Source organism: Hippoglossus stenolepis, chromosome 11 (assembly GCF_022539355.2).
Source record: "Hippoglossus stenolepis isolate QCI-W04-F060 chromosome 11, HSTE1.2, whole genome shotgun sequence".
NCBI lineage: Eukaryota > Metazoa > Chordata > Actinopteri > Pleuronectiformes > Pleuronectidae > Hippoglossus > Hippoglossus stenolepis.
Genome location: NC_061493.1, coordinates 14,556,964 through 14,570,308, shown reverse-complemented (window position 1 = coordinate 14,570,308; position 13,345 = coordinate 14,556,964). Strand labels below are relative to the sequence as shown.

General features: G+C 41.0%; 1 protein-coding gene across 1 annotated transcript in view; it reads right to left on the bottom strand.

Annotated features, from left to right (window-relative positions):
- Nucleotides 1-13,345, bottom strand: part of LOC118117187 (laminin subunit alpha-3) — a 54,932-nt gene that overhangs the window by 1,667 nt on the left and 39,920 nt on the right. The window contains exons 47-78 of the mRNA XM_047341870.1: nt 13,211-13,264; nt 12,976-13,127; nt 12,377-12,487; nt 12,171-12,282; nt 11,895-12,062; nt 11,606-11,802; nt 11,003-11,119; nt 10,662-10,816; nt 10,361-10,502; nt 10,158-10,257; nt 9,942-10,058; nt 9,686-9,856; nt 9,443-9,594; nt 9,131-9,325; nt 8,893-9,041; nt 8,628-8,790; nt 8,393-8,520; nt 7,803-7,947; nt 7,612-7,713; nt 7,365-7,519; nt 7,159-7,276; nt 6,914-7,051; nt 6,454-6,584; nt 6,112-6,246; nt 5,895-6,015; nt 2,835-2,968; nt 2,399-2,579; nt 2,095-2,253; nt 1,818-1,983; nt 1,147-1,292; nt 355-448; nt 123-242 (exon numbers count right to left, since the gene is read on the bottom strand). Coding sequence (XP_047197826.1) covers nt 123-242; nt 355-448; nt 1,147-1,292; nt 1,818-1,983; nt 2,095-2,253; nt 2,399-2,579; nt 2,835-2,968; nt 5,895-6,015; nt 6,112-6,246; nt 6,454-6,584; nt 6,914-7,051; nt 7,159-7,276; nt 7,365-7,519; nt 7,612-7,713; nt 7,803-7,947; nt 8,393-8,520; nt 8,628-8,790; nt 8,893-9,041; nt 9,131-9,325; nt 9,443-9,594; nt 9,686-9,856; nt 9,942-10,058; nt 10,158-10,257; nt 10,361-10,502; nt 10,662-10,816; nt 11,003-11,119; nt 11,606-11,802; nt 11,895-12,062; nt 12,171-12,282; nt 12,377-12,487; nt 12,976-13,127; nt 13,211-13,264 — 4,428 coding nt within the window. The remainder of the gene's footprint in view (nt 1-122; nt 243-354; nt 449-1,146; nt 1,293-1,817; nt 1,984-2,094; nt 2,254-2,398; nt 2,580-2,834; nt 2,969-5,894; nt 6,016-6,111; nt 6,247-6,453; nt 6,585-6,913; nt 7,052-7,158; nt 7,277-7,364; nt 7,520-7,611; nt 7,714-7,802; nt 7,948-8,392; nt 8,521-8,627; nt 8,791-8,892; nt 9,042-9,130; nt 9,326-9,442; nt 9,595-9,685; nt 9,857-9,941; nt 10,059-10,157; nt 10,258-10,360; nt 10,503-10,661; nt 10,817-11,002; nt 11,120-11,605; nt 11,803-11,894; nt 12,063-12,170; nt 12,283-12,376; nt 12,488-12,975; nt 13,128-13,210; nt 13,265-13,345) is intronic.

Here is a 13,345-nt window from a genome sequence, read left to right as displayed (position 1 = left end):
CAGGTGAGGGATTTCAAACTGATATTGATATCAAAACTGGAGAATTTGTCAACATGTCGCTGTGGTTTTATCATATGTTTTAGAATTGGAGATTAAGAGATTAACACTGAGATTACACTCACCAGGAACGCCACCCACATACAGGGGTTGTTTGGTCTGCAGGATAGTGGAGAACGGTGGTCCAATCTTGTAATTGTCTACTGTGTCTACGTGCAGTTGCACAACATTCTTCCTCTTGATTACTAGAAGATACGTGGATAGTGACTTCATGACTTCATCACCATTTAAAACAGCCTCCTAATGAGTCCTAACAGCAGGATTTGTTCATTCTGAATGTGAGCGTGTGTGTTTTACCTGAAACTTTATGAAACATTCCATCACATAAAGAAGCTTTGGGCTTAACAGACACCATGAAGTTCCCGTTTCCATTGTTAACTTGTACCACCACCTGTGAATGTCAATGGCAAAGCAAATTCCCTTTATTATTATACTATATTATTACTTTTATACCTTAAAATAGCAGCTTCAAAATCTGTTGGACTTAAGGAGCGTGTCTGCTCTATGTAACTTTAGTGATCAGCTCCTGTGAGAAGTGTGTAACTGACTATGAGTCAGGCCCAGCAATTCAAGAGTACTCCTGAATTGTAGATCAGTTGAAAAATACTAAAAAATAAGTCATTAAAAAACATTTTTTATCTCTAAAATTAAGCGAGGAAACTTTTAAAATATGAAGAATTCTAAATAGAGTTTGGTCTATTTGTTTCAGTGGGAGCTCCTCTAGGTCAGGAAGCCAGGGATCATGGGTAATAGCCACCGTTCAGTTGTGTTTCAGTTCAGTGAGTGGCACCACGATTAGAGCTCTGGTCAACAGATTGATCGCCCATGTTTTTCCTTTCATGAAAACCACTCAATCGCTTGGACATACTGTAGATCCCAGAATTAATCATGATGTGTGGCTGCAGGGGGCGCTGTTGCTCATTCAAAGCTACATTCTATTTTTTTTTTTTCAAAGCTACATAATATTATGTCGGAGTGAAGACTCTTATTAAATAAATACATCCTTGGTGTAAGAGCAGACACAAAAAGGTTTTTTTTTAATCCACTAACATGGCAGCAACAAACAGAGGTAGTGCAGTGGAGTCTCACCTCTCCTCTGAGAAGGTAGACACTGAGATAGTGAGTCCTCCCGTATGTCCTGGTCAAATCACCAACATGTAGCAGGAGTCCAGTCAGACTTCGTGGCCGAATATTAAACAGCAGTTCAAAGCTGGAGCCCACGGCAAAGGAGTCATCTGAAAACAGAAGACATCATGGATGTCATAGTCACAGATTTAGTTTAGACTGTAAGTATTAACACAACTTGGAAATGTGGGAAATTGGTTCAAAAAATTGTTCAAAATGCAATACAGAATTTGTTTTACTATGTAGGTGCACATTACTATAATACAAGAAAATCCACAAACATCAAAATTACCTGGGCTCAATAGATTTCTTTCAGTTATTAAGATTTCCTTTTTTTCCTAAGAAATTCCTGTAGTGCTTTAACTGTGTCCTTCACACAATCTTTTATTTCCATAATCTTAAATAACCCATGCATCCTTTAAATGAGCAATTCCTTAACCTTAATCACCTCTTAAAGCTTTGTCTTTCATTTTTTATAGTTTTGTGTCATGTCTAGAGAGACACAAATTGTGTGGATGTGTATAATTGCTCCTGATGGAGAATATTTTAGAAATCATTATGATCATTAGAAATGCTTCTGTGCGCAACATAATCAGAGTGTTACCTATCTGACTGTGACTGTGGTGAGTACTCACTGATTAGAACATGTGCTCCATTCCCTGAGAAATAGGCCCCTCTTTGTGTTGGTCCCTTGAAGCAGGGGCCAGCACCCAGGTTTGTGGCTGGATTGGACATGAGCGCTCCGTTCATTTTAAAACTACGGATGCAGCCAGACACACTCTGCTTCGGAAGGAACTTCAACTGGAAAAGTAAAAACAAATACATTGATAGATAATCTGTCAATCAAGTTGTGTTTCTGGGTTTGTATGAATTTACCAGTGTGTGTGTGTGTGTGTGTGATGTTTTTTATACCTTTAGCTGTTTGTGAAGGGACTCAGGGACACTGCCCAGGTACAAATGATACACAAACTGCTGCATGGACGTCAGCTCAGTGTTTGTCAGCTGACCATCCTGGGCTCTGATCCCATTCACAACCAATCGGAATTTCTTCTTCTCCAAACTGAATACGATCTACAAACAACATGATCCAACATAAAGAATAGTAAAGTGTGTAGTTTCCTTCCTTCATGTGGGTTTAATGGTTCCATGCTATTAGTTATGAAATTGTAATGAGTTTTGTTCTGTGTTGAAATACAAAGTGATCAAGTCCACTGACCGAGTGCCACTTTCCATCATCGTAATTCTCCCTGTTGAAGATCTTCTTCTCTTTGCCTGCAGACAGTCTGATCCTGCCCTTGGACATGTACAGAGCAAGATGAGAGCGCCCTCCTTTGGTAGCAGCAAAGAACAGCAGACCTTCAGAAGATTCGGTCCTGACATCCAGAGAGAAGTGAGCTCTGGGGATGAAGATAAGAGAAGCATCATCATCGTGTGTGTGCGTGTGTGTGTGTGTGTGTGTGTGTGTGTGTGTGTGTGTGTGTGTGTGTGTGTGTGTGTGTGTGTGTGTGTGTGTGTGTGTGTGTGTGTGTGTGTGTGTGTGTGTGTGTGTGTGTGTGTGTGTGTGTGTGTGTGTGTGTGTGTGTGTGTGTTGGCTCTGACAGACTCTGCAGAGCTTCCACTTGATGTGTCATGTGTGTTGGCTGCTCCCTGACCTGGACAGCAGCACCGGCAGTGGAAGATTGTAGCTCAGGCTGCTAACAGGGCCTCCCATGCGATAAGCATGTGAAACCAGGGCTGGCAGTGCACACGCTGATCCACTGTCATTTATGGGCTGCATTACACCATCCTGAAACAGCACAAACTTAACACACAATGTGCAGGATTGGTGCATAAATCTCTGCTACATCACAGCTTTTTGATGATCTCTGTCGGATAATAAAAAGTCAGGGAAAACTCTGCAAATAAAAGACATTAGAACCTCAATTATTTCCAGTATTAAGGACGTGTATGAAAGGATGTTAGGTTTCAACCAATGATTATTTAAACGATCCGCAAATCATTTTTTAGATCAGCCAATTATTTTCAATATAAAACTCATTTCATTTCTAGATTTTCTAGATGTCCTCCTACATACTAACAGGAAGAAAATAAGGAAAAGTTTCACAGAGGCTATGTTCACTAATTCAAATAGCTTTTTGTCCATTCAACAGAAATCTAATTGATGTACTGTAAGAAAACAAGCTACCATTCACATTTGCTAAGTTTAAAAATAGTGATTTTTTCAAAAAGATGTTTGCTGAAAAGTTGACTTAAACTTAACTGATCAAAATTACTGCAGATCAATGGCTACATGAATTGACTGCTGCTGCCGTGCAGACCAGAAAGACACTAGATGTCTCCAACTCCCAGAAAATGAAAAATAAAACCCTGTAGTTGTATATTCAACACTTGTTTTTAGAACTGATGACAGGTTGCTCAGTTTGATGTATAGACGTCAGTCGTTCTTTTTATTTTGGGAACATTAAGGATTTTGATATAACTGTTTCTGGAGTTAGCACAACCCCCATAAACTTCCTGTGTGGGCTTTTTAACTGTTGGTTAACAATGACCAGGAGAATAGTTCCTTAAACGATTTGTTTGGTGTCAACTTCATGATAAAAGAGATGAACTTTTAAAAAGATTTTGAGATTTTTTTTTTCTGAAATGGCTCATGAGGTGTTGATATAATAAAAAAACATCATTAATAGTTGACATATCATTTTTTTCTTGACATGCTTCATCATGAGAAGTGTGTTTCCCTGCTGGTGATCTACACGTCTGGACCATAGTGAACCAGCGTAGTGCACTTCTCTGGACTCATGCAACACTTGTAAATCTATTATTTAATGTAGATAATTTAAGAGGTTAATGGAGAACAGACTGTAATTGTGACATGACCTCCTTCAATCAGATGATCAGAATCAAGTAACAGAGTTTAGTAAATGATGGTGCGCATGCAAGATCCACAATGATTTGTAAAGATACACTGATACTTCTGAAAAGATATGATGAGAGTACTTATATATTTAAGATCTAGAAGAACTCCCATTTTTCACTGCGAGGACTTAGCTGCATTTCATCTCAGGAAATTCTTTCATTTACTATTAATGTTACTTCAATACCAATATTTCTCAGTCTTAATGCCTGGACCCCATTTAAATTCAATATCTAGTCATTTAGTTTTGGTTTTTAAAATCGAGACAAATTCATTTGTATTGTTACACTATTTTATTCTGACCCAGCTGCAACTCAAAAAGTAAGATTCAGTTTGAACACAAATTTGAGGTCTATCTGTGTTCTTAAATGTAGAATAACTAATATTCATGTCCATATGAATCTTTTGATTGATATTAATTGTCTTAAAAGTGAAAGTTACTGATATCGATGATCATGACTAGGAGTCATTTTATGTGATGGTTAAAGTTACTGCTTCTACCATATGATAATGATGATAATGATGATAATGATGATAATCAGGCATGTTTGTTGTTGATTGTGATGCTATAGCTCTGAGATGAGTGGTGAGTTAGAGGGAACATGCTTGTGATTGACTGTTAGAAAGTGGCTCATGGAAGAAAGAGATGAGACGTGAAATGATTTCAATCTTGTTATTCACAAGTCTTTGTCGTTATTGGATTTTTAAATAGAAGACACAAAGGTTACAATACATTTATAATTATTATGATGATTACTGGAACATTCATGCAAGTTGCTGTTTTTTTATTCAAGTACACTGCAAATGAATGAGCTTGTGCAAAAGCAAATGAACATCGTGGTGCAAACGGCCATTTTTCCGTGTCAGTGTTAGATTCTTGTCATCGGCTCTTTAGGGCTCCTCCTTCTTCATCTCTGGAAACAAGGCAGCAAAATTTAATGTAAAAACTGTCAACAACACACCAACACTGAATTTTACAATTCAAGGGTATGAAAGTTTAAGAAGGATAAAATGAAAGCTGGGTGTGACTTACAGCTAGAATCAATCATCATCAAGTCGCTATGTTCATAATGTACATATTAGTTTTCTGGGTCATATCTACAAATAAAATGCCCCAGTAAAGCTGCAATTTAGACAAAGGTTCCTGGGAATAAAAGTTCCTGCAGAGCGTTATTCTTCTTCTTTTCCACCGAGGTCTAAAGACCAGGGGAGAGTTGGCAAAATACCTCTGACATGAGAACAACTGACAGCTACTACAAGCTGTTCCACTCCAGTCCACTAGATGGCGGTAAAGCAAAGGACTGTAGAACAATCATGACTAACAGTAAATATGGAGGAGATTCAAATCTTGCTGCTGTTGATTGGAAAATGACAACCACAGGTAAATTGCATTCAATACACAAGAAATTAGTACTCGACCAATCAGGCATCTCCAGCACGGCAAGCCCCACCCCAAATGTTTCTGTACCATTGTCAGTGGTGGATCTAGGATTTCTCTAAATCATAAGTTCTTATTGTTATTATTGTTAGTAAGTGACTAGATTTTTTAAGACCTCTGACATGACAGGGGCACTTCAGAGGCCAATCAGATTTGGGCTGGGGCCACTGTCCCCCTGGCCCCTCCCCTGGATGCATCCCTGACCTTTGTTAAGTATTCCCAATCTCGAGTGCCTGTAAAGGTTCATAGTTTCTGAGGAAAGTTCCTGCAGTGGAAATGCAGCTTTATTCAACAATAACAAGTTAATAGAATAAACAGATTACTAAAATGGATCACAGAATGTGGGAGCATGTAACTCACCTTCTTAGAAATGCGGTCCAGCATCATTTGAGCGGGCGTGTCAGAGGTACAAACATCAACCAGGACGTCTCCAGAAGCCTTGAAGGTGCTAAAGTCCTCGGCCTTGTACAGATTCGCTGGCCTGCAAACAGACGGAAAGAAAAATTTACAATAAAACAATAATAACATTTGGGCAGGACCTAAATTTTAAAATCAAGCACGGTGAGGAAAAGATTACCGTCTTGTGTAGAGGTTGGAGATGCAGCCTTTGTACTGGTTATTTCCCAGGATTAGGGAGCCATCTGTGTCAGGAATGGAAGGGCGGCCGCGCTGCGTCTGACCCTTATCTTCATCGTCAATAAGCAGCTCGATCCTGTTTGGAAAAATCATGTAAATTCACTTTGTGAGTGTTTGCCAGACTTTTTTATTGCTTTTAATGTGACCAAAGTTTGATCTAATCCAAAGGTATCACAGTCCATATACTTGTTTCTTTTCATCAGTATACGTATATCTGAGCATCAACTGTAACATTAATATATCGTGTTTAATGTTATATGTATAATCACTGCCTCGGTCATACCTTCCAGCTCTTCTCTTCACAGTCAGGTAATGCCACTGGCCATCGTGGTACTGTTTGATCGATTTCCGCATCTCGTTGTTGAAACTGAGAACGACGTAGCCATTGTCGAGTGCAAGATTAATCCCATTAGGCTAGAGAGTAGAAAAAAAACACGTTTTTAAAAGCTGAGATCTACGTGTGGTCTCTCACAGATCAGTCACAGATACAAACCCATCCATTATCTACACCGCTTAGTCTTTAATGGCTGTAGCTGTTTGGTGAGCACAGTACCAACATAACCAGACAAACAACCATTCACACCTAGGGTCAATTTAGAGTCTAACTTAACCACAATCTTTTGACTGTGGGAGCAAAAGTGGGAGTGCAAACTCCACACAGAGGGAAGTGGGATTCAAACCAGCAACCTTGTTGCTGTGGGGCGATACAAACATTCGATTTTAAAACACACGCAAAGACTTACCAGCTTTTTGTCTTGTAGAATGAGACCCTGATTCTCCGTGCTCTTGAATCCCAGGGAGATGGTGACATCTTCACCGCTAAAGCCTTGGAGGTCAGTGTACAGGGAGCTCCCCATGCTGAACTCTGCCTTACGAGAAATCTAGATGGAAACATGGACAATATGCATCAGTTAATTAACGTCCCTGTGGTTCATGCTCTGATGTGAATGTACAAACAAATTAGGGACATAAAAGTGTGATTTCCTACCAGGGAATCCTTGGGGCATCCTTTGCTGACGCCAACTTGCTCATCTATAGGTTTAAAGTCTTGATTTAGCTTCAGATTCGTCATGCATCCTTTGAATGGTTGAATGGTGATGTTGTGTCTGTGAAGAAGAAACAGAAAATCAAGTTATTTCTGCACAGTGAGGAAACGCTGATGGCACAAAATGACGAAGAGGGAAAACCACATACTTTTCCCTCAGGTCTTGTGACAAACCGCCGATATAGTATTCTTTAAATTCGCTGTTGGTGAACTTAGCAGTGGCCGTAACCAGGTCTACCCTGTTGGCACGGATTGTGAATTTTCCTTTTGTGATAACGATGAGGATGTCCACCCAATCGTTATTCTGTAGAAACGAGAGAGAAGCAAGATGTGGTTCAATAATTTACTCTTTATTTATCTGTGTCATTTGAGCGATCATAAAAAAAAGTTTCTTACCGGGAATGATCTGTTTTCGCTCTTGCTTTTTATTGGTTCTTGTAGCAAATTGCTATTCAGATAAATGAAGCCCTTCTCCAAAGTTATGGTGAAGTATATGTCCTGTGTGGAAGAGAAAACAAATGATAGCTATAATTCAAATTCAAAAGCATAAAGGCATTTAAACAGTATCCATACAAAGAATAGCTTACCTCGCTTCCGATATATAAGAGGAGACCATTTTCTGACCGCGCGAAGGCGGACATATCGATGCGGAGGAAGCTCGATGGCTCACCTATGAGCATTTTGCCGTATCCAGTGCCTTCAAAGAAATCGGAATCCATCGGTGGTACATACCTAGACAGAGTGGAGAAGCAGAAGACATGTTTTCTTTAAATCTGGTTATTTCGATTTGGTAAATACGGAGAGAGCAGCCAATTCACTGACAGATTTTGACAGAGGCCTGAATGGTCACTGGGACATTATCAGGTGACTCTTGAGCTGAGGGTGCACGCAGCTGTTCTCACTTGCATGTACACAATTGTATGTGTGTGCAATGGAATATAGTCACATACATGTAATGTGCATGTATCTGTGGCTTTGGGAATTGTACAATGCATTTAATGTGCTTTTACCCATACCGCCTCTATATTCATTCTACATATCTGTATAATGCATCAATTGTTAAAAAAAAAAGAGGGACTGTGTGTAAACCCCTGGTTTGTGCTTAAAATGCATATCACTCACACATTCTGTATCTCAAATTTGAGTTTCTATAAATGCAAATCATGTCAGGAAGTACCTCTTGCACGGAATCGTCGGGTTTATATTCTCCGCCTTTTGGAAGTTGTAGAGACTGATGACCTTGTCGTTGAAGGAGGAGAACTCGATGCAGCCTTTGTACATGGGGTAGTTCAGAGAAGCTGGCGGCTGAGGAGAGGCCAAACAGAGAAGGGTATTCATAAATCTCACGCTAGTTAAACATTTTTTTGGTTTATAATCTATAGTATTGCTGTCGCTATCTAATTGTTGCTTACAGTGAAGTTGGCAGGGTAGCCTCCAACATAGAAAACAACATCACTGGGGCTGAGGTCCAGCAGGTTCTTGCTCTCCTCTCCTTGATTGCTGATTAGTATCGGCTCAGTGGGAGTAGTCGACACGAAGTCTTTGGTGAGGACGATCTGTGCATCTTGGTAAATCCTGAATCGTGAGTTTAAATTTAAGTTAAACAGAGTCAGGATAAGAGTGATAGCATATATGTGCATTCATACTCTTCTACACAGAACTACAGTGTTAGTTCACCTGTGTAGATCCACTTTATCAAACTTGGCCGGCTCGGGATCAGACTCCGTGATGTAGCCCGACTTCATCTCGTACTCGACCCCATTGAGCTTGTACACACCGTGCAGCTTGTTGTTCCTCAGAACCATACCTATGTAGTTCTTCGAAGACTGCAAAACAGAGTTTGGTTCATGCATTATTTACAAATACAAAATAAATCCTCATGTCATATTCACTTGCTGTTTTGGGATTCACTTACATCTCTGTTGCCGAGATACAACACAAACATGTTTTTTTCATCTATGGTCTGTCTGCGTCGGCGCCGTCCGTCTCCTCTGCCTTTGGGCCTCTGCAGCGACAGAGACAGCGAAGTGTAGGCTTTCAGATCCTCCAGATTGGAGGGCGGACGCAGCTCCACGTGGCCTTTGCCGTTGAATTTCATCGGGATTGAAATCTGAAGAGAGGATGTAGAGAATTAGAGCCAACAGAGAGAGGCACCACACAGGGGTACTGGTTGGTTAAATTGAGGCTTGGAGGTGTAAACGAGACGTGGCCAGATGTGGAACCTCACCTTGTTGGCTGCGTCCCGTGCCTGTTCGATGAGGTCTTTAATCATCTTGATGTTCAAAGATATGTTGCCAATGGGTGAGAGGTGTGACGTCAGGTTCTCCACCTCTGAGATCTTACTGGTCAGAGATGGGATGGTGTTCAATAAGTCCTTCACTGCAAGAGTCAGATAAATGCAATGGGTTTAAAAAGCCATACTTTTAATTCTACATATGTATAATGTAAAAACGTTTTTTCAAATTCTCACCCGATTTGTCAACATTGTCCAATATATTGCCGAGGTTAGAGTCCACAGGAGTGACCCTGATCTTGTCAACTTCCTTTTTGATGGCGTTCAGTTTGTCCATAGTGTCGCTCGTCGTATTGTTCGCTGAAGCTGCCTTCTTCTTGGCTTCCTCAATCATAATACTGATGTCATCTGATCGAAAAAACAAAAAGGAATAACGAATTCTGGCAACAGATTCATATGAACGCTCATCATGTGATGCCTTTACTTGCACTACCTCTCTTGATGTCATTTAATTGGTCCGCTGCATCACGCAGTTCTGTCTGGAGAGTTTTCTTCTTCTTGTCCGCGTCTTTCAGACGTTTCTTCAGCTCAGCGAGGTCGTCGGTCGCTCCTGTTTGAGAAAAAACTAAGATTAGTGACTGAGCTTTGGGGGGGTGCATTTAAAGGTAAAAAAATAAAATAAGGAACAGTTTAAAAAAAGAGAGCTAACCCCGAAGGTTTTTCTCTGCCTCACGAGCAACCTGGACCAGGTCCTCACCAGTCTCTTTCAGGTCTTTTGCTCTTTTATTGAGCTTCTGGTTCCTCACGTTCTAAATTAAGAAAAACTAATTAGTTAAACTGACTCAATAAAGTGTTCTGTCAAAAGCTTAATGATATTTTATATAATGCCAAAAAGAAGTTACTGTGGCTTACATTCAAGGCTTTGTCCGCTGCATCTTTGGCCTCTTTAGCTGCGGCCTCAGCAGCGTTAATGGCATCTGTTATGTTCTTGTAGGCGTCAATGGCGTTTTTTGCGTCCTGCACCTCAGTTCGTCCACTTGCATTCTTCACAGAACTATCACACAGTAACAAGGGAAGAAAATAAACCACAGACACACGGAGAATACAACCACCACAAAATCTCATGCAGTGATGTTAATGCTCGAATAGCACTGGAACCAGGAGGGAAATCTCAGCACAAGCAACAGACAGTTATTGTGTCTTTGTTACTTACTCCCGAAGCTCGTTTGCCATCTTGAGGAGGTTCTTGGCATGTTCCTCCGCAGCCACCACCATGTCCTCCTGGGCTGCTGCTTTGGAAATGTCGTTCACCCTCTTGGTCAGATCGGTCTTGGCACCATCCAGCTGTGCAGCCAGCTGTTCGTACTCCTGATGTGAAGAAGGATGGGTGCAAGTTATTCATAACAGCAGAAAAATTCAGTTTACCGCACTTCAGTGAACAGTGAAGAAAACAGCGATCGTTATCTGAGGGGACGGCGTGTCAGGACCTGAGAGCCCGCTGGTGTGGGATTGGAGATGAGGTCATTTATTGTAACAAAGCAGGCAAGTGTTTACCGTTTTACTGTCGGTGAGCATTTCCACCAAATCCTCCGTTTTCTGGAGCTCATCCTCTGCCAAGGCCATTTGGTCCACAACCGTCTTCCGCTCCTTTTTTAGGTTTTCAATACGTTTCTGTAGGAAGCATATGGATACATTTCATTATAACTATGTAATTACTAGTATACTATGTGTAAATTAATGTTTTATCATTTAGATGTATAATAAAGACTATTCTACGATGCCTTAATAGGGAAATGTCTAAGAAGATAACCCCAGTAATTTCAAAGTCCTACTATTACAAAAAAAGTTGGATTCGACAGAAACGTGTTATATTACGAGAATAAAGCCAGAATATTATTTCATTAGTATTATACTTTAGTCAAGAAAATTACAAAATGTTATCTCGTAACATTAAGACTTTATTCTAACAATCGTTTCAATCATTATGCTATATTTATTTAAATGATATTATAGAAATCATTATGATTATTATTTATATATTTAAAACCTCCGGGAAATGAAGTAATATGTATGATGTTGTCGTATAATGTGACTTTTGTACAAACTATTAACCAAGAAACACACATATTCCTTATAACTACTCGACTTGTGAGTTACCTGCAGCTCCTCCAGGGCCTTAGCACTGAGTCCATTCTCAGCATTGGCTTTTTTCACCATCTCCGTCGCCTCCTTCAGAGCCTTGTCCAGGTCCTTCAGCTTCGCTTCGTAATCTTCCAGCCGGCCGCGGATTTTCTTTGCCGCAGCCTCATTCTGGTCACACTGCTTACTTACATTCGCCTTGATGTGGTCAAGCACTGGAGAAGAGAAGAGAAGACAATAGAGTCTTCAAGAGACTTCAATTTTTGGGGTTTTGGGAGAATTGACAGAATTTTCTCCAGTGTCGTACATTTCTTGGCCTCGTCCAGCTCTTTCTCGGCAGCTGTATTCTGAGGGGTGAAGTTCCTGTTCGCCATCTCCTTCACCATGCGCTGGGCCTCTTCAAGCATTTTACCCAGGCTTGCACTGGGCACCGTGTCCCCGCTGGTGCCTGACTCTTTCAGCTGATCGAGCAGAGCTTCAAACACAAAAATATGTGCCAATTATTAACATGTAAAACATTTTGAGACAACAGGACGTGTAACAAGAGGTGTTGTGCTGCCACTGAATTTAAGTTTCCCTTCACCTTGGATTTTCTTGAGCATGCTTTTAATATCCGAGTCCAGTTCCTTCGCCCTCTTGTGGGTTTTAGCAACATCTGCCACTGCTCTGTCGGCATCAACAGACCTTTTATCTGCCTGAACAAAAACACGGACACAAAATACACATTTACACACAAGTCCCCTCACTTGTTGAATGGTGATCCTATAAGTATTGGCTCCGACACTCTACCTTTCCTTTAAGGGTGCTGATGTCGTCTACCAGAGTGCCTGTGTCCTCCTCCAGTTGGCTGATCCTGGACTTTTGGGTGCTGATGGCAGAGTTGAATTTTTTGACAAGAATCTGTAAAAAAGCAGCAGAGATGTAACGACAGCTTTATAACAGCAGATCCATATGTGGTAGTTGGTGCACTGAGAATTATTCATGAGACTTGCACATCATAAAAGTAGAAAGAATGCACAGTCAAATGAAGTGGATCCAACTCATAGATTTTGAGGGGACGAGACACGACGAGTTGCTGCGACAGACACTGGCATCCAGTGGTGCAGTCTCTAACTCGTGTTGACACACGGGATGTGGTGCTTATCAGCGGGGATTTCGTATGTTTGAACAAACACACCCATCCTGTGCCGTACCGTTTGTGTGTACGTGTGAGTGTGTGCATGTGTAGGAAATGGTCGCGTGCAAAGTACAAAGATCTCAGTGCTCATGGCCGTGGATCTGATGTTAGTATTTGGCATTTTCTGAATGTGACAAAGTCTCTGAGGTTATCAGCCCTTTCTGTGGCTGTCACAGCGAGAGAGCGTGGTTTCAGGAGAATGGCGTGTTACCTTGGTGTCGGACACGGCCTTCTCCAGGTTCTTCAGCTGGTCCTTAGAGGAGGCGCTGGCGCTGGCGTTGTCCAGCTGAGTTTTGATACGTCCCAGCTCATCGTCCAGCTTCTCCAGGTCGTGTAGTAATGTCTGGGCACAACTGTCACACTCTGAAACACAAAAAATATGACAAATAAATACATTTTGCGTGAAATACATGTCGCAGAGTCAAAGGTAACAGTTCTCTAGGTACCTTGGCATTTCTCATCTGTGTTTGTGTCTCCAGGCTCCAGTGTGTTCTTGCAAACTGAGGAGAGGAAAAATCATCATATTAAACTAACCAAAATGTGGGAAAATCTAATTGTGAATTCATGCATGGCTGTCTGTG